Source organism: Lacerta agilis, chromosome 17, assembly GCF_009819535.1.
Source record: "Lacerta agilis isolate rLacAgi1 chromosome 17, rLacAgi1.pri, whole genome shotgun sequence".
Classification (NCBI taxonomy): Eukaryota; Metazoa; Chordata; class Lepidosauria; order Squamata; family Lacertidae; genus Lacerta; species Lacerta agilis.
Window position 1 is genome coordinate 34,959,740 of NC_046328.1, and position 24,046 is coordinate 34,983,785.

Here is a 24,046-nt window from a genome sequence, read left to right on the forward strand (position 1 = left end):
TCTGGTCTCAAGGGTTCCTTCCCAGGGGAAAGTATGCCTGGGAGGGCAGTCTTAGTTTCTGCATCAGGAGGAAAGTGAAAACCCCTGGGCTTTCCATCTTTTCCTTTGCCAGGGATGCTGACAGTGCTGGGAGGATGGAGCCTGAGAAAGCCAAGAACGCCTTGCTACACTTCCTCCTCATCATTTTGCAAAGGAGGAGGCTCTCTCTCTCCTATAGGACTGGCTATGAGTCATGCCTCTTAGGCGGCGTCGATGGAAGGAGCATCATAATGCATCTCCAACCTTGAGATTTAATTGAAGTCCAGAACTCTGCCTGGGGATCCAGTTGCCCAGCGTTACGCCTGGAGAGAGCAGTGCTTGAGCGGTGAGGAAAGGAAAGCTCTCGGCACATGCCCAGGGGCACTTTTCGCAGAGTTCTTGAAAGTGGAGCCAGAGAAAGAAGAAGGGAGCCTGGCCGGCTTAGGGCAGGGATGGGAAACGTTGATGAACCTGAGGACCACATGCCAGTGGTGGGCGAGAAGAGAGGCAAAACAGGCTGGAGAAGGAATGTGAATGAATTCGGCCTTTGCAAATGAGGGAGTTTCACTACACACAAAGGAGCATACAGAGCAGGTCTGGGAATGGCTGTGACTTGTGGAGAGGGTCTGGGGGGGGGATGCGTTTTTCTCCATCTCTGGTGAAGACAGAGGGCGAGGACTCCCAAGAGACTTGGAGGGAGATACCTCTCATTTTTGCACTAGAGCTGGACTGTTGAGGTCGCTTCCAATTCTATGATTCTGTGCATTGGCAGACTCTGCTAAGAAGGAGCTCCAAAACAGCTGGAGGTCGAACAAAAGGGGCTGGCTGCCAGCGCTAGTTCGTAACCACTCCTCTCATCTCCATAAACACCCCCACCTTCCTCTTTTAGGCACACAGAGGCAGGAGCTGCTCAATTTTTCTCCTCCTAAAAATGCTCAATTTCTCATCGCCTCGTACAGCTTTCGGCCCCATCCTCTGAATGGACTTACGATGAACGACCCAGGTCTGTGTGTCTTACGGAGGAGTCTTCCACGCAGCAGGCGAAAGGGGGCTGCGAATGGCTCCAAAAGAAGCCTGGAGCTCTTTCTTCTGGCTCTGTCTTTGCTTTCTTCTCTCACTGGTAAGTCCTCCGAGGCTTGATAAGGTGATATGCGGGTGTTTTTGCAGGAAAAGACGTTTGTGTAGAAAGAAGGGCTCTCAGTCTGCTGGAGCGGCCTCACAATGCCGCCATGGTTCTGTTATTTGGTAATATCTAAAATAAGCTACAATGCGAGCAGGGAGTAAACAGCAGACGAGATGAAGCCAGGAGACTGAAAGGATGGATGCAGAGGCCGCCGACTACAAAATGAAACAGTGCGCTACTGTACTTGCTTTGCAAGCAAGCAAGTACATTTTAGGGTTGCAACAGAGTGAGATTCCTCGGTTTTCTTCCTCTCAAAATGGAGGTGGAGGGATTGAATCTTCTTTGCAGGGGGAGATTTCATTTCAGCTTTAGCTGCGGAAAGCTGGTCCCGCAAGCGATCCTTCAAAGACTCAGTCCTGGGTTAATTCTTGAAGGCAAATATCTGGCTGCTTTGTGTTTAAAAAGGCAGTTTGCAATGATGCTTCTGCAGTGTGACAAAGCACCTTTCAGAATTGAATAATGGTATACAATGCACTCCTCTTGGGCTTGAATTAAAAGCTGCGGTTAGTGTATAATTGCATATGATGAGTGAGACGTCCCTGTCCACATTTAACACCTCTCCTCAGAGATCTGCATTGGCTGGTGGTCTGTTACAGGGCTAAATTTATGGCATTACTACTGGTACATAAAGCCCCCAACAGCTGAGAGCAGTTTATTTTCAATATCCTCCATGAATGAATGAATTTATTTTTACAGTCACAGACCAACTTACTAAATCAATAATACAAAAATAATACATTAAAATTTGCACAACAAAACCATACATGTATATATGCGCGTATACAGCAGCATTTAAAATATATAGATTAGAATTGGGGCGTTAAAATATGGCCTAAAAATTGCCATTTAGGGTCCTATTCATAGCGATAACACTGCTTGTTCTCTGAGCTTTATGGCTGCTACACAGTATTTCGCTACTTTCAGGGTAATCTCAGGGTCCATATCTTCTACAAGGCATTTAAGGCATAGGAATTCATTTAAAGGATTTTGTATGACCGGGGAAATAAAAACCGGGCGTATGTCGTCGTAAAAGCAGCAGTGTAATAAAACATGAGAAACAGATTCTACCTCCGGCAGGCCACAGGGGCAGAGTCGTTCCCCATATGGTTTACCTGCATATCTTCCCTGCAGTAAGGCAGATGGTAATTTTCAATATCGCCTTAACCCAGATATGCTCTGGAATTGGCACTACTTACCAGTGCCACATATTTTTCATTTCACACCTGCAAGAAATCGAAATTTTAATGTAGCAGAACCTAGACTTCGGAACTCCCTGCCACTTGGCACCAGGCAGGTGTCCTTAATGCTCTCTTTTAGGTGCTTTCTTAAAACATTTCCGTCCAGGCAACCCTACCCAGACATACAAAATTTGGCGTGTGCTTTAATCGAGGGCGGGGGCTCCCAGGATTCAGAAACCTTTTTTTATTTTTATCGTTTTTTATCCACAGAAACATACAAAGAGCATAACTTGAAAGCTTGAGTAAAGGTCAGTTCCTGAAATTAATAGGCAAGCAGAAATCACAAAAGAGATTGTGCAATTTTGTGTTTTAATTTTAATAATGTGTTTTAATCATTGTAAGACACCCTGGGACATTAGAGCGAAGGGTGGGCGATATGTTGCAATCAATTTATTAATTAAACTATAATGAGTTTAATCAATTAAAGTTGCAGACTGAGATGGTGACATTACCTCGCTCGCTCTCCTATTCATTTAAATCACAGAATCAAACTGTTCTGATCCAAAACGTACCCTCTGTTTAGCCCTCCCAGCCAGTTTCAATTTATTGATCAACCTTTCAACTGAAGCTGTCTCCTCAACCTTTTAATATACCAGTATTCTGGTGTGGTTCCTTCTAAGTCCTCCAAAAAACAGGTAGTTCTTCACTTTGCCTTCCATTAAAAGGTGACCGATCAACACTTTACTTCTCGCATTCTTATTGCTGTTTGAGAAACGGCTTAACAAAGCTAAATGACAATCCATTTCTATATATTGATTGGGTATATTCTCAATTCCATGAAATATTATACCTTCCCGAAATCTTTTTGAAACTGTTGTTAGCTTGTCTTTGTTGGGTTTTATTGATAATAATTTTTATTAGTTTTAAATTACAATCCAATAATAGCCCCAATACAATACAATTCAAATTTATAATACAATTATTAATACCAAACGTTCAAATACAAAATTATATAATTTAGATAAGGTGGTCCCCCATGTTCTAGAATTGATGGCTTGATTATTTCTGCGTTCCAAAATCTTGTTAATTTCCATTACATTCCGATTATCATCATAATCCCTTATTCAACAACTGCAGTATTAATAACTTCTATTCGTGTCGACACGTTAAATGATTTATAAAACTACAAGTGAGGAACACAAACTATTTCCTTGTTCTTTCTGTGTGTGGCGATTATTCTGTCTGTGGTGTTTCTTCTCCTCGTAAGATGATGTGTCTTTCTTTCCCTGGGTTGTTGCTGTTATCCATCATGCCTTGGGAGAAGCTGATATCCCATTCTTGTTCCGGAAACATCTCCATTGCTCCATCCCATCCTTCGTTATTTTGCAACTTTCTCAGCCTGGGAAGAAGAGTGGTCTATCAAACTGTAGATGACTCAATAATAAACCTTATCAATTCCTTGGCAAGTTTACAGACTCCTTTCATCCTTCCGTCCAACTGAAGCTAAACGAGCAATTATACTTCCAAGTCAGTTCACTCTGTAAATAATAAAGGGTGGGGAAGAGTCAGCTCTAAGTTTTCATCGTAAGCCTTTTGCAAAACAGAGCTTCCCTCCCTTTTTCCTTTTTTTTACACACGCAGTTCCGTTTAATGTTCTATTCCATATCTATGATCCAGTTTCTTCCATCCTCACTGGTACAAATATAATTTGAACTAACATTCAGAGGAGGGTTGCCAAATCATAAATGTACAGCAGAAAATTTTATATGAAGAAACCGTAGGCTCCCCTCCCCCCCACACCGTCTTTTGCACCGAATGAAGTCTTCTCTCAAGTTCAAACCCTTAAAGACCTTGCAGTTGGTTTTGTTCCACAGTTTTTCAGCTCATCTTTTCTAGCACGTGCCTGTACGTTAGTCCAAATTAAGCCCTAATTAACAGGAGAACCTCTGCTTCTTAATGGTGGCATAGGAGGGTTTTCGGCAGGCAGAGTGCTTTTGAACACAGTACCTCCCTGCCTCCCACAATCTATGCCAGAATGAGAGCCAGGTACTGATACGAACTGCGAGGGGGAAATTTGCAATGATAATTACCCTCAATCATCCTTGTTTTTCCTTAGCCAACAATCTTCCGCTGTTGTGGGGTCTTCCTCCATTAAGGCAGACCAGAACCGGAATCCCCAGATTGTACTGTATTAGTATTAATTATATTTTGAATTTTAAAAATACCTGTTTTTAACCTTGTTATTTTTAAAAAGGGGGTTTTCCATTTAAAATCAGGTGGTTTATACATTTTCTTAGGTAAAAATAATAAATAAATCCACATACAGTGGTACCTTGGGTTACATATGCTTCAGATTACAGACTCCGCTAACCCAGAAATAACGCTTCAGGTTAAGAACTTTGCTTCAGGATAAGAACAGAATTCATGCTTTGGTGGCACAGCGGCAGTGGGAGGCCCCATTAGCTAAAGTGGTGCTTCAGGTTAAGAACAGTTTCAGGTTAAGAACGGACCTCCGGAACGAATTAAATTGTTAACCCAAGGTACCACTGTATTCAGCAAATTTTTAAATTGGTGATTCTGAGAGACTTTTCCAACCATTGTCCCTTTCTTTGACTTTGTTTCTCCCATTTCCTTCTTTCTTTTCCATTCCCCATAACTTTTTAAGGTACTGCAAGTACCAGAGTACAGAATCCTCACAAGGAGAAGTTGAACGAGATCCTGGGAGCCTCTGTGTTGCTCCCTGTAAATATCCCCGCTACGGAAACACTGAAGACGGTCGAGTGGTATTTCCAAGGGGAAAATGGTTTGAGATTACAGCTGGCTGAATTCAGGGAAGAAAGACTGCAGAGGCCCAATCCAAGGGACAGGTTTGGGCCAAGATTGGAGATGGCCAATGAGACCACCCTGAGGATCAAAGACTTGGAAATGGATGACAGTGGCAAATATTCCATTATAGTGAAGTTTACTTCGGCACAGTATGAAGATTACACCTTCCATCTCTCTGTGTATGGTAAGTACTTATTTATTCATCTGTGTCTATTTAATGTGGAATAGAGCCTGGCTTTTTCTCCTTCAGCAGTGATATTGCTGGGTAGTCCCTGACACCCATGGTGGGCACAGATAATAATAATAATGATAATGATAATGATAATTTATTATTTGTCATCCATCTGGCTGGGTTTCCCCAGCCACTCTGAGCAGCTCCCAACAGAATATTTAAACCGCACAATAAAACAGTAAACATAAAAAAATTCCCTAAACAGGGCTGCCTTCAGGTGTCTTCTAAAAGTCACATAGTTGCTTATTTCCTTGACATCTGGTGGGAGGGCGCTCCACAGGGTGGGCGCCACTACCGAGAAGGCCCTCTGCCTGGTTCCCTGTAACCTCAATTCTCGCAGGAAGGGAACCGCCAGAAGGCCCTCGGAGCTGGACCTCAGTATCTGGGCAGAATGATGGGGGTTGAGATGCTCCTTCATGTATACTGGGCGGAGGCCATTTAGGGCTTTAAAGGTCAGCACCAACACTCTGAATTGTGCTCAGAAACGTATGGGTTTTCCATTTGTTTTTCCACAGAACCAGTCCCAGAACCAAAAATCCTCTCCCGACTTGTCTCCAACAGCCCAGATGGCTGCAATGTGACCCTGCAGTGCCAGGTGCCTGAAAAGGGGAAATTCAACATCTCCTGGAAAAGAGGGGATGCCTTCAGGGACTTGGAAGATGCTTCAAAGTCATACCACCTCTCTGGCAATGGCAGAAATCTCCACTTGTTCTGGAAGCTCAACTCCTCAGATCCCAACATCACCTGCCTGGTCACCAATCCAGCTGATCAGAAAAGCATCTCCTCCAGCTTGCTGGACATCTGCCAAACGGAAAGTGAGCAACTCTCTATTTTATTTAGAAAACTGCAGAAACCACTTAATTAAAAAATCATTAATTTAATCTTTAAAAGCACATAAAACACAGTTTAAGCTGAACAGATATTTCCCTCCTCATTATGCATTAGCTGGGTAGTTGACTGGGGTGCTGAACACCCAACACTTCCCTTCCGTGTTAATTTCAAAATGAACCTTATCATGGTGTGAACGAAATGGAAAGATTTAAATTTTTCAAATGGAAATCTAGAGAGATTCATGAACCGGTGCAAACTTAGGAATCGGTCCTCATAACTAGCCAAGGTCAGTTGAGGATGATTGCACGATTCCTGCCAAAAGCCAACATGTGGAGTTCAGGGCGTTGTCTTATCTGTTTCTTCCCTCTCTCTCTCTCTCTCTCTCTCTTTAAGCTAGTGGTTTACAAAGGAATCTAGAATATTCATTAAAACATGCTTTTAAATGCAGCCCTCAAAAGCAAGTTACATAAAATTTTGAGGTAGAACTAAAACCAGTAGAGTAGTACCTTGAATCTCAAACGCCTTGGCTCCTCAACCAATCGGCTCCCAAACGATTGAAACCCAGAAGTGAGTGTTCCTGTTTTCAAATGATTTTTGGAACCTGAATGTCTGGCGTGACTTCCGTGGTTTCCGATTGGCTGCAGGAGCTTCCTGCAGCCAATCAGAAGCCGCACTTTGGTTTCCAAAAGTTTTGGAAGTCAAACGGAAGTCCAAAGTACGACTGTAATTTTAAAACAATCATTCTTACTAAAATCGCATGTTAAAAAAATGCATGCTCTGGTGATTTAAAATTATCTGGCAACTTTTAACAAAGAACTCCAGCACTATCCTTCCTTCCTTCCTTCCTTCTTTCTTTCTTTCTTTCTTTCTTTCTTTCTTTCTTTTTACCTTACAATATTTTCCCATATTCCCCCCACCCAAAGATATGGACACTTGGTCCAGTAACTCTCCGTTTAAAGCCTTGTGGATATTTTAAAACAGAGAAACTGATGGGAAACGACTCTGACTGCCTTTTATCATCCGAAAATTGCAGTTTTCACAAGGTTCAAAAGCTATAACAGAAGCCATAAACACAGGCCTCTTTGCCTGTGCCGTAATTTATGTGGCTCTTATCCTCCAGATAACAGCATTATATTTTAAAGCATATTGATAACAGTGGTTATCTCAAGGTCTCCCTAGATACATATATATCTTATACCCAAAGATAATGTAGCCCAACAAGCCAACTGTGGGATAGATTTTCCCAAAAAGTCCAAAACATTCAACCTCTTCTCCACTTCACAGACCCAGCTGCGTTTTTGTCTTCAAGTCTAAAACACATTGGGACTAACCATTATTTGGGCATGCATTCCCAGAGCAGCAAGAAGGTCATTCATTGGCAGTCGTCAAGCCAACATCTGGCATAAGAAAACATCTGGGGATTACGACATGTGGGTTTTCTTTCCATGGCAAACAACAGCTTTGGCAATGAATGGAGCTTTGGCAATGAAAGGATTTCACAGTCATTTGAGCACTCTCAGCACAGCTTATAAACTAAATAATAATAATAATAATAATAATAATAATAATAATAATAATAATAAACCTCTAAGTACATATAATAATGAGAAAGCAGCAAGGACAGAAATAGGAACCAGGTGAAGGGATCAGGAATAGGAGATGGATCACTGCAGATAACCACTGAGTGAAACTTTTTTACCCCACAATATTATTTTGATTCCTCTATATCTAATTTTAAAACTGCAAGTTTTCACAGTCTTAATCTGTTTGCAATTTGTTTGCAAATATTCAATAAACCATTTCCGTTCCTTAATAATAAAAAAATTGTTGTCTTGATTTCTAATTCTTCCGGTAAGTTTTGCCATTTCTAAATATCCCATTGTTTTCTGTGACCATTCTTCTCTGGTCGGAACTACTACTTCTTTCCATTTTTGGGCAAATATCTTTCTTGTGGCTGTAGCTGTAAACATAAATAAGTTTCTGTATTGCTGAGGTAGCTCTGATCCCATCAGATAAGTAGAGGTTTCAAGAAGTTTTTTGCGCACAGCTCTAGCCGAGACTCTTGTCCATGCAACCCAGCAATGAGCTGTGGGTTCTCCCTTCAGAACACGTATTGGCCAACATTTTGGTGGTCTTCCAATATCTTGCACCTTTTTTAAAAAACTAAACTAAAAAATATGGACTGCAAGAAGATCAAACCTATCCATTCTCAAAGAATTCAGCCCTGAGTGCTCACTGGAAGGGCAGACCCTGAAGTTGAGGCTCCAGTACTTTGGCCACCTCATGAGAAGAGAAGACTCCCTGGAAAAGACCCTGATGTTGGGAAAGATGGAGGGCACAAGGAGAAGGGAACGACAGAGGCCGAGATGGTTGGACAGTGTTCTCGAAGCGACTGGCATTTAGTTTGGCCAAACTGGGGGAGGCAGTGGAGGATAGGGGTGCCTGGCGTGCTCTGATCCATGGGGTCACGAAGAGTCGGACATGACTGAACGACTGAACAACAACAAAAAATAAAAAAATAAAAATAAAAAATTCCTTCCAGTAGCACCTTAGAGACCTACTGGAAGGGGAAAAAATTATTTTTTATTTTCTTTTGACTACGGCAGACGAACACGGCTACCCACCTGTAAAAAAAAACCTTATTTATCCAATCTTTACAGGTGACAAACAACTCGGGCTGCACTGGAGCTGGAGTTGGAGTATGCTCATCATTTTCTTTATAATTTTGCTCCTCTTGTCTGGACTTGGGTTAAAGACCTGGAAGAAAAGAAGGAAGATGCCACTCAACAGAGGTAGGAAGCTATTTTTGTAAGAGCAGAAGGAAAGTCTTGAGGGAACCAAACAAAGCATCCGCTGGGATGACCACCCTGCCCCCCACAGCTTATCTCTGTGAAACTTGAGTCGCTTTCAGTGGGGGGGGGGTAGAGTTCCCATACATGGTTCTGTACCCTTACAGTCAGTCAAAATAAATTAAAAAATTGTCCAGTAGCACCTTAGAGACCAACCAAGTTTGTTCTGGGTATAAGCTTTCGTGTGCATGCACACTTCTTCAGATACAGTGGACCCTCGGGTTACATAACTTTCGGGTTGCGATCACAGCAAACCCGGAAGTGTATATTTCTGGGTTTCGCCACATGTGCATACGCAGAAGAAGCGCCTCATGTTGCAGACTTTTCGGGGTGCCTAAGGACCCCCGGAACGAATTAAGTTCATATCCGGAGGGTCCACTGTACACTGAATCAGAAGTCACAAGGCCCTGATATATAGTGGGAGGGTGAGGTGGGGTTTTTCTCAGAAGGGTAGTGGGAGATGGGCGATTGACTCAATGGGTATGGTAAACCTGTTGACGACTGTTAACGACTGCAATTAGTCCTACTGGAAAAAGCAAGGAATAGTACGCAGATGAGCAAAAATAGCTTTAGCATATGTAATATAATGTCTCATTACATATGCTAAATATGCTAAATATTTTTCATTACATATGCTAAAGCCATTTTTGGCCACCTGCGTACTATCCCTTGCTTTTTCCTGTAATACTAATACTAATAATTATTATTTATTATTTATTATTTATACCCTGCCCATCTGGCTGGCCTTCCAACAAAATATTAAAATACAATAATCCATCAAACGTTAAAAGCTTCCCTAAACAGGGCTGCCTTCAGGTGTCTTCTAAAAGTCTGGTAGTTTTTATTTCCTTGACATCTGATGGTAAAAATATTTCTTCCAGTAGCACCTTAGAGACCAAATAAGTTTGTTCTTGGTATGAGCTTTTGTGTGCATGCACACTTCTTCACATGAAAGTTCATGCCAAGAACAAACTTAGTTGGTCTCTAAGGTGCTACTGGAAGAAATTGATTTATTTTTTATTTTGACTACGGCAGACCAACACGGCTACCTACCTGTATCTGGTAGCTGTTGTTCTCTTTGACTTCTGATGGGAGGGCATTCCACAGGGCAGGAGCCACTACCAAGAAGTCCCTCTGCCTGGTTCCCTGTAACTTGGCTTCTCACAGTGAGGGAACTGCCAGAAGGCCCTTGGCGCTGGACCTCAGTGTCCGGGCTGAACGATGGGGGTGGAGACGCTCCTTCAGATATAATTAGTCCTTCAGACTAATTGCAGCCATTAACAGTCATCAACTGGTTTACCATACCCATTGAGTCAATCGCCCATCTCCCACTACCCTTCTGAGAAAAACTACAACCTACCCTCTGACTGCGTCAGATCAACATGGCTACCTACCTGAACCTCCGAGGCAGGTGTGGGTAACCCCATGGAGTAAATGTCTTACATTCCCCTCCACAGCTACCTCCATGATGCCAACGGAGGAGTCACTTCCTGAGCCTCAGTACTCAGAGGTTGCAAAGAGGAGCCCCCCAGAAGGCGATGATGACCAGGTGAGAACTTCTTGCAGAATAGAATGGTGGGGGTGGAGTGATGGAAATGGCCATGGCAATCACAGTGGTGGTGACTGAGATGACCTTGTTCGTAAGACCCCCTTTAAACCCTTGACTATTGGAAGGGAAATATTTACACTCCACTTCCATGTGTCTGCTCTGCATTAAAACACTTGAGCATGTATTACTGTAAAGGTAAAGGGATCCCTGACCATTAGGTCCAGTCATGTCCGACTCTGGGGTTGCGGAGCTCATCCCGCTTTACTGGCCGAGGGAGCCGGCGTACAGCTTCCGGGTCATGTGGCCAGCATGACAAAGCCGGTTCTGGCGAACCAGAGCAGCGCACAGAAACGCTGTTTACCTTCCCGCCGGAGTGGTACCTATTTATCTACTTCCACTTTGACATGCTTTCAAACTGCTAGGTGGGCAGGAGCAGGGACCAAGCAACGGGAGCTCACCCCATCACGGGGATTCAAAACGCCGACCTTCTGATCAGCAAGTCCTAGGCTCTGTGGTTTAACCCACAGCGCCACCCACATCCATGTATTACTGTACTGTTCATATAATATAGGGCATTCACTCCTTATATATGGCACCCATTTTAATCAATGTTTTGGGCAGATCTGGGCTGGATCTGTGGTTGTTGTTGTTTAGTCGTTCAGTCGTATCTGACTCTACATGACCCCATGGACCAGAGCACGCCAGGCACTCCTGTCTTCCACTGCCTCCCGCAGTTTGGGCTGGATCTATAAACATCAAAAAAAAGTTTCAGGAAAATGCAATGTAAACCTCATAAGGGGAAATTCACATTGCCTAAAGATGTAACTGAAGGGACGTGGGTGGCACTGTGGTCTAAACCACTGAGCCTAGGGCTTCCCAATTGGAAGGTCTGCGGTTCAAATCCCCGCAACAGGGTGAGCTCCTGTTGTTCGGTCCCAGCTCCTGCCAACCTAGCAGTTTGAAAGCACATCAAAGTGCAAGAAGATAAATAAGTACCACTCCGGCGGGAAGGTAAACGGCTTGTGATGGCCTGGGAGTCAGACTCTGATGCTGAACCTGAGGGATCCCAGCCTGCACAGGATTCCCCGCCTCCAGAACCAGCTGAGCCGGGGCCAGGGCTTGAGCCTGAAGGATCCCCACCTGTGCTGGATCCCCAGGTGCAGGCATCAGCAGAGTCTGCTCTGGCTCCTGATGGGAGGGAGGACCCATTGCCTGCAGGTGCTCCACTCCCAGCCTCTTCAGAGGAAGCTGAGGCGGCCCCTGGGTCCAGTAACCCACCAGCCTCTCCTGAGCTGCAGAGGCTCAGGACAGAGAGGCGAAGAGAGCTAAGTGCCTACAGGAGGAGTGCTCGCCTCCAGGCCAGGAGGAGAGGCGAGTCTCCGGAGGATCGGGACCGCCCTAAGCATAGGGCCAGATAAAAGCCAGCCAGACCCAGCCCAAGTTGCGTGAGCAACTTAGTTGCAAGCGTGTGCTCAACCTGCAACCTTGTGCCTGAACCTGCCTTGGACCTTGACCTGCTCCCTGCCTCGCTCCCCGCCGGACTGACCTCCTTTGGACCCCTAGACCCAGGACTGGACTTGGACCTCGCTTCATGGACAAACCCTTGGGGCCAGCACACGGCTTTTCCGTGCACTGCTCTGGTTCGCCAGAAGTGGCTTAGTCATGCTGGCCACCTGACCCGGAAGCTGTCTGCGGACAAACGCCGGCTCCCTTGGCCTATAGAGCGAGATGAGCGCGCAACCCCAGAGTCGTCCGCAACTGAACCTAATGGTCAGGGGTACCTTTACCTTTACCTTTTAAAGATGGAACTCTACAGTGCCATCTGGTGTCACAGTGTTATAATGCATTAAAAACACCTTTTTTTTTTACTAATGTAGCTGAGGACTTTACAGACACATATCTATACATCTATATAGATATATATACTGAAAATTTAATAAAAATTAAAAATAGATAGGTAGATATCTATATTTCTATTTCTATCTGTTTTTAATTTTTATTAAATTTTCTGTTTCACACTTTAGAATATTCATTTAAACAACCTTAAAATACCACTGACTTCCCTTCTTCTCTTTCCATGGTTCATTTTGCATATCGTAAATCCCTGCATATTTTACATAAGCTAAACCACTCCATATTCCATTATTACAGCCATCAAACCTTCTTTACACTGTTGAATTTATCTTAATGCGGCCAACATTCTCAAGTGTACACAATTTCCCCCCAAACATCCAATAAACGTTTTCCAATCTTCTTTAAACGTGTGTTCTTCTTGTTCTGTTATACTATATGTTAGTTCTGCAAGCTGCTCATATTCCATCAGTTTATGTTGACGCTCTTCTTTAGTTGGGACCTCGCTCGTTTTCCATTTTTGGGCTAGCAAAACACGGGGGGCCACAGTGGTGGCATACATAAATAATCTTCTGCGTGGCCAGGCGGAGTCCCCCCAAACCCATGCAGCCCCCGAGCGGAATAATGACACAAGACAACGTGCTATGGGATTACAATTGGCCACAACTTTATTAAGATTCAGACCTTGGCTCAGGCATTGGGGGTTTATCCTTCTTAGCCCCCCAGCCAGGGGTCTGGGTAACTTCAGGGTTATCTAGCCTGTGTGGGGATTGGGCTAAGTCTGGAGAACCTGTGTTCAAGCAGATAGCCCCTCCCCCGTTTGCCGCCACCGGAGGGGGAGGGCAATGACAACCTCTGGGCATATGGCCAATGCGTCCCCCCAAGCCCCTTTAACGGGAATAATAATAATAATAATAATAATAATAATAATAATAATAATTTATTTGTACCCCGCCCATCTGGCTGGGTCTCCCCAGCCACTCTGGGCGGCTTCCACCAAACATTAAAATACATTTAAAATCTCACAGATTAAAAACTTCCCTAAACAGGGCTGCCTTCAGGTATTTTCTGAATGTCAGGTAGTTGTTTATTCCCTTGACTTCTGATGGGAGGGCGTTCCACAGGGCGGGCGCCACTACCGAGAAGGCCCTCTGCCTGGTTCCCTGTAGTTTTGCTTTTCGCATTGAGGGAACCGACAGAAGGCCCTCGGCTCTGGATCTCAGGGCTGAATGTTGGGGGTGGAGACGCTCCTTCAGGTATACAGGACCGAGGCCGTTTAGGGCTTTAAAGGTCAGCACCAACACTTTGAATTGTGCTCGGAAACGTACTGGGAGCCAATGTAGATCTCTCAGGACCGGTGTTATGTGGTCCCGGCGGGAACCCTGTTATCGCCGCCACACTGAGGGTGTGGAGTCATTGCCCCATGCCCCACCCCACCCCATTTAGGAAGATGACTAAAGGATTCTGCCCAAGGCCTGCAACCGCCAAAGTTGTGACGAATTGCTACAGGAAAGGCGAAACCTGCCAATGCAGGGAAATTCCTTTCCAGCCCTTCAACAGCGGCCTTGGCATAGCAGCACCTGCGTACCTGTGGAGAAGAGGTTAACCTGCAAAGTAAGCGTTAATTGAGGGAGTGGAGGGTGGGAGAAGCTCTGGAGCTGACTGCTGCTTCCCAGGTAAGCTACACCCTCTATTGTGTGCTGTGTGGTCCCTCCTACCTGGCCAATCCCCCTGGCAACACCTCCCCAGGCGGGATTGGCGGCTGACTGGGGTAGGCAGAGACCACAGGTATCTTGCCCGGGAAGGTGGTGCCAGTCCGAACTGCCAGGTGCTGCTGTGGGATCTAAGGGGGCTGCGCGTGGCCACACAAAATGCGCACCCCATTTGATGTGGGGAACGGTCATTTTGACACCCTGGGGATTTCCTAGTCCCTGGTAACCTTTACACTTCTCCCTCATTTCACCAGACACTACTAGTGAAGTCACAATTGAAGTGGCAAAATTATGTACGTTTAAATCTCCTTACCAACTATGCTCGTGTTCGGCAAGTCATTCTGCACTCTCCCACACACCCCGGCTGAGTCCTCCCCCAAAAGCAGTTCATCAGCTCTCCTCCCTTGCAAAGATAGCAGCGGCAGATGTAAAGCAGGAAGAGATGGCAAATGTCATTTCTGCTGTGTGGGTGTTCTGAGCGGCTGCTCCTATTTCAAGAGGCCCAGAGATCTGAATCGGAGCCTTTTGCCTCTCCACCCCATTTCAACCTGCTCTGTACACTCGTCATCAGGAGAGCTGCTTGTTTTAATGCCCCTGTGGTAGCTGAGAATGAAGATGTTTCAGTACTGATGAAACCCTAGCCCTTCCCTGGCTCTCTGCACCTGCAGTCTGTCCCCGTGACTGCAGGTTGCCAAACGAAAATAAGGTTTTGTTTCCCCAATTTGTTGAATCACAGGACAGGAACCAACTGGCTCTTTCAGTCTGTTGTTGTTCTTCAGTTTCTTAGAATAAATGTCTCTGTTTATAGTGGTTGTCTTTTCTCTCTTCCTTCGTTTGTAATTTGCGCGTTTCTGTTTTGGAAGTGAGGGCTGCCTTGCAAAACAATGCTATTCAGAGGAAGTTTCCACAAATTTACTGCATTGCATAAAACAAATAACCACAGCACTTACCCATCTCCCCAAACATTGTTCAGAGCTGCTTCCTGGCTCACAGGAAACCCACAGGAAATCCAGTCTCTTGGAATAGAAGACTGCTTCCTTTGTGGGGGGGGGGGGAAACACATTAACCCATGCACCTGTACACCCTCACTCAGAGATGCAGAGTGCCCTATCAACTTAGGTTAACTTTTCTTAAACTACCGGTATAGACACTTGTTCAGATACACTGAAATAGAAGTCTATTATTTCAGTGTATCTGAAGAAGTGTGCATGCACACGAAAGCTCACACCAAGAACAAACTTAGTTGGTCTCTAAGGTGCTACTGGAAGGATTTTTTTTATTTTTTATTTTGTTTTGACTATGGCAGACCAACACGGCTACCTACCTGTTACCGGTATAGAAGGAGTCTCTCGGGGGCCTCCTGTTAATATCTAACCTTATCTTTGACCCGCTTATAAATTTAAAGCATATATCTAACCTGAACTTTGAGCTCTTATAAAGCTACAGTTGGGATGTATCTTGCAAATTTTGCACTTGAACTGTCAATGGATACATCCAATTCTTTTTCTTTCCGTTTCTGATTTTGCCAATCTCAAGGTTATTTCAACACATTTCTACATCCACTTGTGATTTTGTTTTGTTTTTAAGTCCTCGTGAAAATTCACCACAATCGTAGTACGCATTTCTCCTAATAATTGCTTTCCGAGGTATGCATTTGTTGTGTATAGTATAAAACCCTGAAAAGGAGCCCAGAACTTTTCATGTTCCTCCAAGCCTTAGGCAACACATAATTTATAAGCTATTCCCCCCCCCCCCAGCTAATGCTAAACTGCACGTCTATTTATTCGAAAAGTGAAAGTTGCAAATCCTGCAAGGCTTTACATTTAGGTGCCATTGAGGTTTTAGCAGATGTTTGGTGCTTCTGCAAAAGAAACAGGGGAAATATATTTGTTGCTGTGAAAATAAAGTAACAAGGAAGTAACGAGATAACAGCTGGTTATTTCTAAGTCGGTAAACCACCTTATTGAACACACTTTGCTTATTTATGGTGCAAACCAATGGACAGATGGAAAAAATTCAACTTCCTCCAGGCAACCATGTTTGCGTAGGGAAAATGATATTTGCACAATGCCTTAATAGCATCCAAACGTATCTTGGAAACGACCCCTTAGCAGCTGCTGGATATAAATCCATTGTTAGGCCTACACAGAGCAGCACTCACTGGGTTGCATCACACCTTTTAATTTCAGTGGGTCTACTTTGAGTAGAACCAACATTGGATACAGCCCATTTTTTTTAATGTATGTACTGTAAACACTAGGATGAGAAAACATGTAATAGTGACTTAGTGGGTAGATTACTGGTAGGGTGAGTCTTGAAGACTTGGTCTTCAAATGGGTGGGGAGATTTCAGGGGTTCGGTTTCCTTGCAAATGAAGGCGAATGGAGACTGTGGAGTCTTTGGGATGCATGGTTTTATTTACACATATATGCAACCTGAGGGCATTAGGGGAGAAGTAGTACTTCTGGTGGGGAACATGTCATGCTCTTTCCAGGGTACTTTGTCCTGCACTCAGCTCTCACCTGTCGCTCTTAGAAGCTGTCAGAATGCGACAGCGGCCACGATCCCAGGAAACGGCTTCGACTGGCCGGCTAAACCAGGTGAGGGGAGCCGAGGGGGTCTCAAAACCTCGGTGAGTCAGGGACTTCCTCTGCATGTGAAGATAGGCTCTGGCAGACTGAGTGGACAAGACCAAGGGTGGGTCCAAAGGTCAAGAAGGCGGTTTCTGCACAAGCTGATAGGGAAGAGTGGGGGACAGGTGGGGCTCGTCCACCTGGGAAGGTAGCCCATCTAGAAGAAGGAAAACCCTGATCCTAAACCTCCACTGCCTTTATTGAGGAGAATGAAAGGCTAAGAAACAAACTCTACACAAATCCAGAGAGGCATCCCTGAGGTGGTTGGGGGGGGCGCCTTGTACATCTCCTTCCAGCAACTCCTGAAGCCAAGCAGTGGCAAACAGAGCCGCTTGGCTGTCCAGGGCACCAAACGCAGAGGATGTTGTGATATTATTACAAGCCGAGCTGCGAAGAGCCTCAGCAGCGAGGTCACCTGACTATGAGTCATGTTTCACCCTGTGGGAAAACCACTGGTCATACCAGACTTCCCACACATGTGATGTTATTGTGCATCGTGACACCCCTCGCTGGCCTGCCCCTCACCTCTGCGACTCTGCCCAGGGCCTGCCAGCAGCAGGAAGGGAGAACTCCGCAAAGTGCCGGCCGAGCAAGCCCAGCCCAGCCCTGCCGCACTTTGCGAAGTTCTCTCTTCCTGCTGCTGGCGGGCCATGGGCAGAGTTGCGGAGGCGAGGGGCAAACCAGCAAGGGGCGTCACGCCAGCCACAAGCATGATGCCTCGCTGGCCCGCCCCTCACCTCCGCAACTCCACCCATGGCCCGCCAGCAGCAGGAAGAGAGAACTTCGCAAAGTGCCGGCCGAGCGAGCGAGCCCAGCCCAGCCCAGCCCTGCCGCACTGAGTAAGGTTTTTGCCGGGCAGCGGGGCTCGGCTTGGGAGTCGCCAGTTGCTGCGGCGGGGCCCCGAGTGTCACCCCCTCCAGGGTGGAACCCGGGGCGGCCCGCCCCAACGCCCCACCCTTGCTCCGCCCCTGAAGCCAAGCTGGTCCCAAAAGTATTGCTCTGCTTTCCTTTGGACCCCATCAGTGAGGCCAAGAGGGGGTTCTTGTTGTCTGAGCAGTCCAGGACTCCCTTACAGGGGCGTAGCAAGGTAAATTGGTACCCGGGGGCAAAAAAAAATTGTCAACCCCCCCCCCCCCCGGCATGGGAAGGTCGGGTGGTACCCGGTGCGGAAAATTTCTTGTCACCCCCCCCCCCCGCAAAATGGCTTTACATTATTTCATATTTTCTTACAAAGGAATAATAACAAGTAATAATTAAAAAAAAACTTTTATTTATATCCCACCCTCCCCGGCCAAAGTCAGGCTCAGGGTGGCTAACATCAGATACATAACATTGGTATAAAATCAAACAATAATTAAATTACCTCCTAAAAACATCTCAAAATCAAATTAAAGTCTAATTAGATGGCTTTCCGCAGGGTTAGGGTTGGGAACAACAGTAAGTGTTCTCTGAACTGAAATTCCAGCCTTCGCAACATAGGAAAACAGCCAAGTGAACAGCTATTTTGGTGGAGGAGGGTCAAGATATTAACCGATATGCATGAAATTTCATCTATAGCTACATAATCCCTAGTATAGTAAGATAAGACCTTCGGAGCAGGCATTTCCCCCAAAAAAATCCCAAAAAAAATTCAAAAAAAAAAATTCGAAAGAAATTTTTTTTCCCAAAAAAATTGTTCCTTGATAATTTGTCACCCCCTCCATTATGGAACCTGGGGCGGACCACTCCCCTTGCCCCCTCTTGCTACGCCCCTGCCGCCTTACATCCTGTGCCAGCCCCAGAGAGGTCACTTTGGTGCTGCTAATGCAGCAGTTTTCCTTCACCCCTGGAGGCACACTCCATTGTCTCTCAAGGCAAGCAATTGCCAACAGCAACGCAACCTGAGCACAGGGTGGAAAGACTCACAGTACCAACTGGCCAACAGAACTCCCTGCTTCTTATTGGAGGTGAAGATTCAGTTGTATGCACTACTATTTTAAAAAAAGAAAAACGCTTTTCGTATCATTGCTTGTCTTTGGTTGTACTTTCTCATGCCAAAAAAATCAAATGAATGGCTTTTCCTGGACGGTGACAATGTGTCACTTGTATAGGCTCCTGTAATTAAACAATCAATATGGGGCTGTTTAGCTCCATTCTATTGTGGGTTATGTTTTCCTTTTTTCTTCAAAGTTCCTTCAGAGGTTTTTAATTCTGTACAAATGTATTTTTTCTGACTGACGGTCGAATAAAAGAATGTATGTAATTTTTTAAAAGGCCACACAAAGCCTATTATTATCAAAAATTTGTATACTGGCCTTCATCCGCAGAACTTGGAGCGGTTCACAGCAATTATTTGGTTATCTGTTTGGAAGTTCCTGGCTGTGCAAACTCTTGATGGCTTTGGGTTTTATGAAAAGCAGCCGCTAGGCCTCACAGTTTGCACTGAGCACTGGTCCTGAAGAAGGACGATTTGATGCAGGGACAGGGAATGTCTATAACCCTGCAGAAGTTTCTAGATTCCATGGCTCATCATTATCCTGATGTCAGGGACTGGACTGAGGAGGAATGGTGGAGACCGCCTCCTGAAGGGGGGACAGTATAGATTTACAACGGTGGTTTGCAGAGGGTCATGGCTCAGAGATAGAAGAGGGTAAAAGCTGGGAAATAAAGGGAGAGGCAGAGCAGGAACAAGTGGCTGACATGTTATCACTAGAGAGCATTCCAGACCCCGCTTCTCCCAGAACACGGCGAGCAATGAAAGTAGGAGAGCAGAGAGCCCGGAGGCAATTGTCCCTAAGGGAGGTGTTGTCCCTAAGGGGGAGAGGAGATTACTCGGAGCAATGCCATCATCCAAGAGATGGCATTTCTACATCTCTGTGAATATTGAATAAAATACATTCTTGTCTTTCCATTACTGGCAGTCGGCCGTGAGGGAGGAGGATTGGGTTCCCTGAAGCCTAACACCTGACCATTGGCCGTGCCAGCAGCTGAGACTGATGGGAATTGGAGCTCAGCAATGCCTGGGGGGGGGGATGCTAGGACCTCATCCCTGATCTAGACAGTGAAGCATGAATGGGGAACATCTGTGGGTGTCCATATGCTGCTGGGAGCTATCCAACAACATCTGGAAGGACAGCAGTTCCCCATCCCTCCTTTATTCCTTAAACTTCTGGTCCCCCAGGTGTTGCTGGACAGCAGCTCCTGTCACCCAAGGCTAGCGGTCAGGGAAGAGGAGAGGTCTCGTTCAACAACTTCTAGAGGGCCACAGATTTCCCAGCCCCAATTCAACACTTTCCCCTGTTCGGTTCCTCAATATAATCCCCTTTTTCCCTCTCTGGAAGCTGCTATCAGCAAGCCGGTTTACTTCCTGTCCTTCATCGCAACCCCTCTGTTCATCCTTGCTTTTCATAGGCCTCTTTTCTTTTTGCGCTCCACCTCGCCTAGAATTTTCCGCCAGTCCTTTCTTGGTTCAGAGCATCTTAGACGACTGCAGCCGTATTTTCAGGGGGGGGGTGGAACTGAATGGCTGAGCCTGCAAGTTGCCTGAAAGAAAGTCCCAGGTCCACTCCTCAAAATCTCCTGCAAGGACTAGGAAAGATGAGCAGCGTTTGCAAGACCCAAAGTCTTGCGTAGCCCCCATGCCTCCATTCTCAGTGGCTCCCAAAGGCCACCATAAATGATATCAGACAGGAGCCGCTCCACTGTCCCTCAGACCTTGTGGAGGGCCGGACTATGTTTGGGGGAGGGGAGAGAACGAATTCCTATGCCCCACAAATAACCCAGAGATGCATTTTTAAATAAAAGGACACATTCTACTCATGTAAGAACACGCTGATTCCCAGACCGTCTGTGGGCTAGATTCAGAAGGCGATTGAGCTGGATCCAGCCCCCGGGCCTTAGTTTGCCTACCCATGATATAAGAGAATCACATATGCAGCTCGGCTAATCTCGGCCATTCACTGTGCATCATCCGAGTGCAAGAGTTCGGATGGTTTTAGCGCAGGGTCTGTAAAGGATATCATTTTGTTTCCCTCTTTCAGGAACATGGTCATCTCCACGATCCCACGGTGTCATTTCCAACAGTGTATGTGAAGCTCCAACTACCCGCACGTCATTCTGAACAGGTCACGTGAGCAAGGTGAGGCTGAAATTCGGAACAGGAGGGATTCGTGCTAACAGGCCCTCTACGTCTGATTTAGAGAAGCCATCTCAGTTTCTGATTTGATCCTGGAATGACCCACTTTCCCTTAGGAAATCTCTATTTTCACTGGAGAAATGTTGGAGGGTATGGAGTTATCCTGCCCCCCAAGCCGTCGGAAAACAATCATGTACAGTCGTACCTTGGATCCCGAACACCTTGGTACTTGGATGTTTTGGCTTCCGAACGCCGCAAACCTGGAAGTGAGTGTTCCGGTTTGCAAACATTTTTTGGAACCCGAACGTCTGATGGGGCTTCTGATTGGCTGCAGGAGCTTCCTGCAGCCAATCAGAAGCCATGCTTTGGTTTCCAAACATTTTGGAAGTCAAACGGACTTCCGGAAAGGATTGCGTTCGACTTCCAAGGTACGACTGTATAGGGAAGGGAAAGGAGAATGTTAGCCACTTTGAGACTCCTTATGGTAGTGATAAAGCGGGATATCGAATCCAAACTCTTCTTCTTCTTCTCTGACCAAAGCGAGGAGAAAAAAAAAAAACGCAAGTGTGCTTTAAAAAAGGGGACCGAACAGGTTACCAGCGCAAAATGTTCTGTTGCTTTTGCATGAAGCCAAGAACAAACACTCCAGAAAACAAATTACAAATTACCGTGTGTGTGTGTGTGTGTGTGTGTGTGTGGTCAACCACAGCAGAACTGCAAACGGTGACAGCCATCTGTTGTGCAAAATACAACACAAAGGTGACAGGCAACTTCCCAGACGTTCTTTCTCAGAAAAGAAGTGCAGAGAGAGTTGTCTGCTTCCGAGTTGCTAGTCTCTCTTAAGGTTTTGCCCGGGTCTTGGCTTACACTGTCGTTGGGAAGGGTTGAACCAAGTGACCACCTCATAAAAGCGAAGGCAGAGGCAGTGGCGGCGCATGTGCCCACGCTGCCCAGGGCAGGCACCTTCCCGAGAGGGGGGCAGGGCGTGGGGGGTGCCCTCCCAGGTGTAGGATAGCCGCTCGGGTGCGCGGAGCGGCGCGCGTGTCCTGCAGCCGGGGGTGGAGTGAGCCGCCGATGGCGGACATTCAGCGTGCCGCCCGCAACTCCCAAGCCTCCCCCAGCTGTCAAAACAAAGGGGGGATGCCGCCGGCAAAGTGGCGCAGCTCCCCGCTTTCCCCGACTGCTCAGAGTAGGCTTGGGAGTCACGGGCGGGCAGCGCACCAAATGTCACCCCCCTCAGCGAAGCGCCCGGGGCAGACCGCCCCCACCACACACACCCTTCCTCTGCCCCTGGGCAGAGGAGCTTTAGAGGGAAAGGATACTGGCTGGGTGGGAGACGGTGGGTGCTTTCCAAGTTCAGACTGGCTTAGGAAACAAGCTTGGGTTATTTCCACCAAGTCAGTCCAGTTCGGACTGGAAAAGGGAGTGGCAGTTTCTTGAAACTGGTGCCCCCTACAATTTAAAAAAAAAACCAAACAAACAGAGATTGTACATTTCTTTCTGTTTCCCTTTTCCCTGCAGTTCTGATGAAACGGGGAATTCCAAATTTTCAAGGCATCTTTCCATTACCACGGAGGCCTGGGCTGTTGGGAATCTCAGGAATCGCTGCTGTATACAATCCACTTCTTGCCAAGTACATTAATGCAATTGGTTAAAGAGCTTTCTCGCTTACTTTTTCCACTGCCTGTAAAATCCACCCCTTTCTCCATCCCCAATCAAAGCATCTTACTCTCTTTTAAATTTGGTACATTTGCGGTCTTGAATCGAATACGTATTTGCAGGTATTCCGAATTACCTGCTTATTTATTTTTTAAAACAGCTCACCAAGAGGAAGTCTGCGCAAAGGCAATTTCTGGTCCCCGCCGGAAAAAAAGAGGAACCATTAATGAATTGTCAGAAAGTCAGACATACAGACACCATATGGAGCTCATAAACCACTTAGAGTTTTGACATTATGCACACTCATTATGTTAGTACTGGAGATTTCTAGGGGAGATGCAGGCATAAATTATATCTATCTAATTCCGATTCCCTTTTGAGAACAGGACAACGCTTTTTTAAAAAAAAGTAACTTCCCTTTTCTATTTCCCTTTTTTATTTTATTGCCAATACATCATCAGACCTTCTATCATAGCATATGATTTATGATTAGAAATGTACTTTGCTAAGAACAAAAGAGAATTGTCCCTACTTCCTCTGCCAGAGAGGGTCACTCTGGGGGGAACAGTTTTTGCAACAGAAGTTCAATACACAGAGGCATTTTACTGGGGACGATGACAAGAAAAACCATGCGGATTTGCCCATGGTGACAGCGCCTCATGAATAGTCCCACGCAAGGCAAAGCCACCGTTCTCGTGGCAGTTTTGCAGATCAAGGCATCGCAAGGCGTGTCTGAGGTCCGGAAGTGCTGACAGCTTGGGGGCCTCTGAAGTTCCAGGGAAACTCTTACTCAGAAAAAAGCCCTCAGTCACCTGGCAGTGATAAGATCAGCCCCAAACCCTCAAAGTCACCAAATTTCTGAAGAACTTCTGAAGAGCTCTGAGAATCAGGAAGAAAAATGGAAGCCTCTTTGATTGCAAGAGGGGAAAACCTTTGAGAGGAGTCCTGCTAATGGCTGCTTAACCTTCCGATTCTCTGTTTTTGCATAGAAATAAAAATAGAATTCTCTTCTTTCGAACAGCTATCAACTTAGGCATTGTCCGGAGGACTGTGGACCATGGGTTTGCTTTTCCATGCTCCTGTTTTCCCTCCTTTTCTCCATTTTTAATACACAGACGTCATAATGAGTGGCTTCTGTTGTTGCAACCGCGCCAAAGATGGAGGCACAGCTGGGTTAGGGGGAACCAAAGTTCACAGAACAGATAGACAAATACAGTCGTACCTTGGTTGTTGAACGCCCTGGAACTCGGATGTTTTGGCTCCCGAACGCTGCAACCCTGGAAGTGATTGTTCCGGTTTGCAAACGTTCTTTTGGAACCCGAACGTCTGACGCGGCATAGGCAGCTTCCGATTGGCTGCAGGACCATCCTGCAGCCAACCGGAAGCCCCAATTTGGTTTTCAAATGTTCTG

At 45.9% G+C, this 24,046-nt stretch overlaps 1 protein-coding gene across 1 annotated transcript; it reads left to right on the top strand.

Annotated features, from left to right (window-relative positions):
* The first annotated feature begins 333 nt into the window (after window positions 1-333).
* On the top strand, window positions 334-23,518 carry LOC117039146 (SLAM family member 9-like). Its single transcript, XM_033136215.1, has 8 exons — window positions 334-364; window positions 978-1,138; window positions 5,045-5,389; window positions 5,953-6,252; window positions 8,929-9,060; window positions 10,575-10,666; window positions 20,882-20,979; window positions 22,498-23,518. The coding sequence occupies exons 2-7, from the start codon at window positions 1,009-1,011 to the stop codon at window positions 20,972-20,974; spliced, it is 1,092 nt and encodes a 363-aa protein (XP_032992106.1). The 5' UTR covers window positions 334-364; window positions 978-1,008; the 3' UTR covers window positions 20,975-20,979; window positions 22,498-23,518.
* The last annotated feature ends 528 nt before the right edge of the window (window positions 23,519-24,046 follow it).

Coding starts and splice junctions, on each gene's coding strand:
- LOC117039146 (XM_033136215.1), top strand. CDS start 1,009: ATGAACGACCCAGGTCTGTGTGTCTTACGGAGGAGTCTTCCACGCAGC. Junction 1,139..5,044: donor TTTGCTTTCTTCTCTCACTG/GTAAGTCCTCCG, acceptor TAACTTTTTAAG/GTACTGCAAGTACCAGAGTA. Junction 9,061..10,574: donor GAAGATGCCACTCAACAGAG/GTAGGAAGCTAT, acceptor TCCCCTCCACAG/CTACCTCCATGATGCCAACG.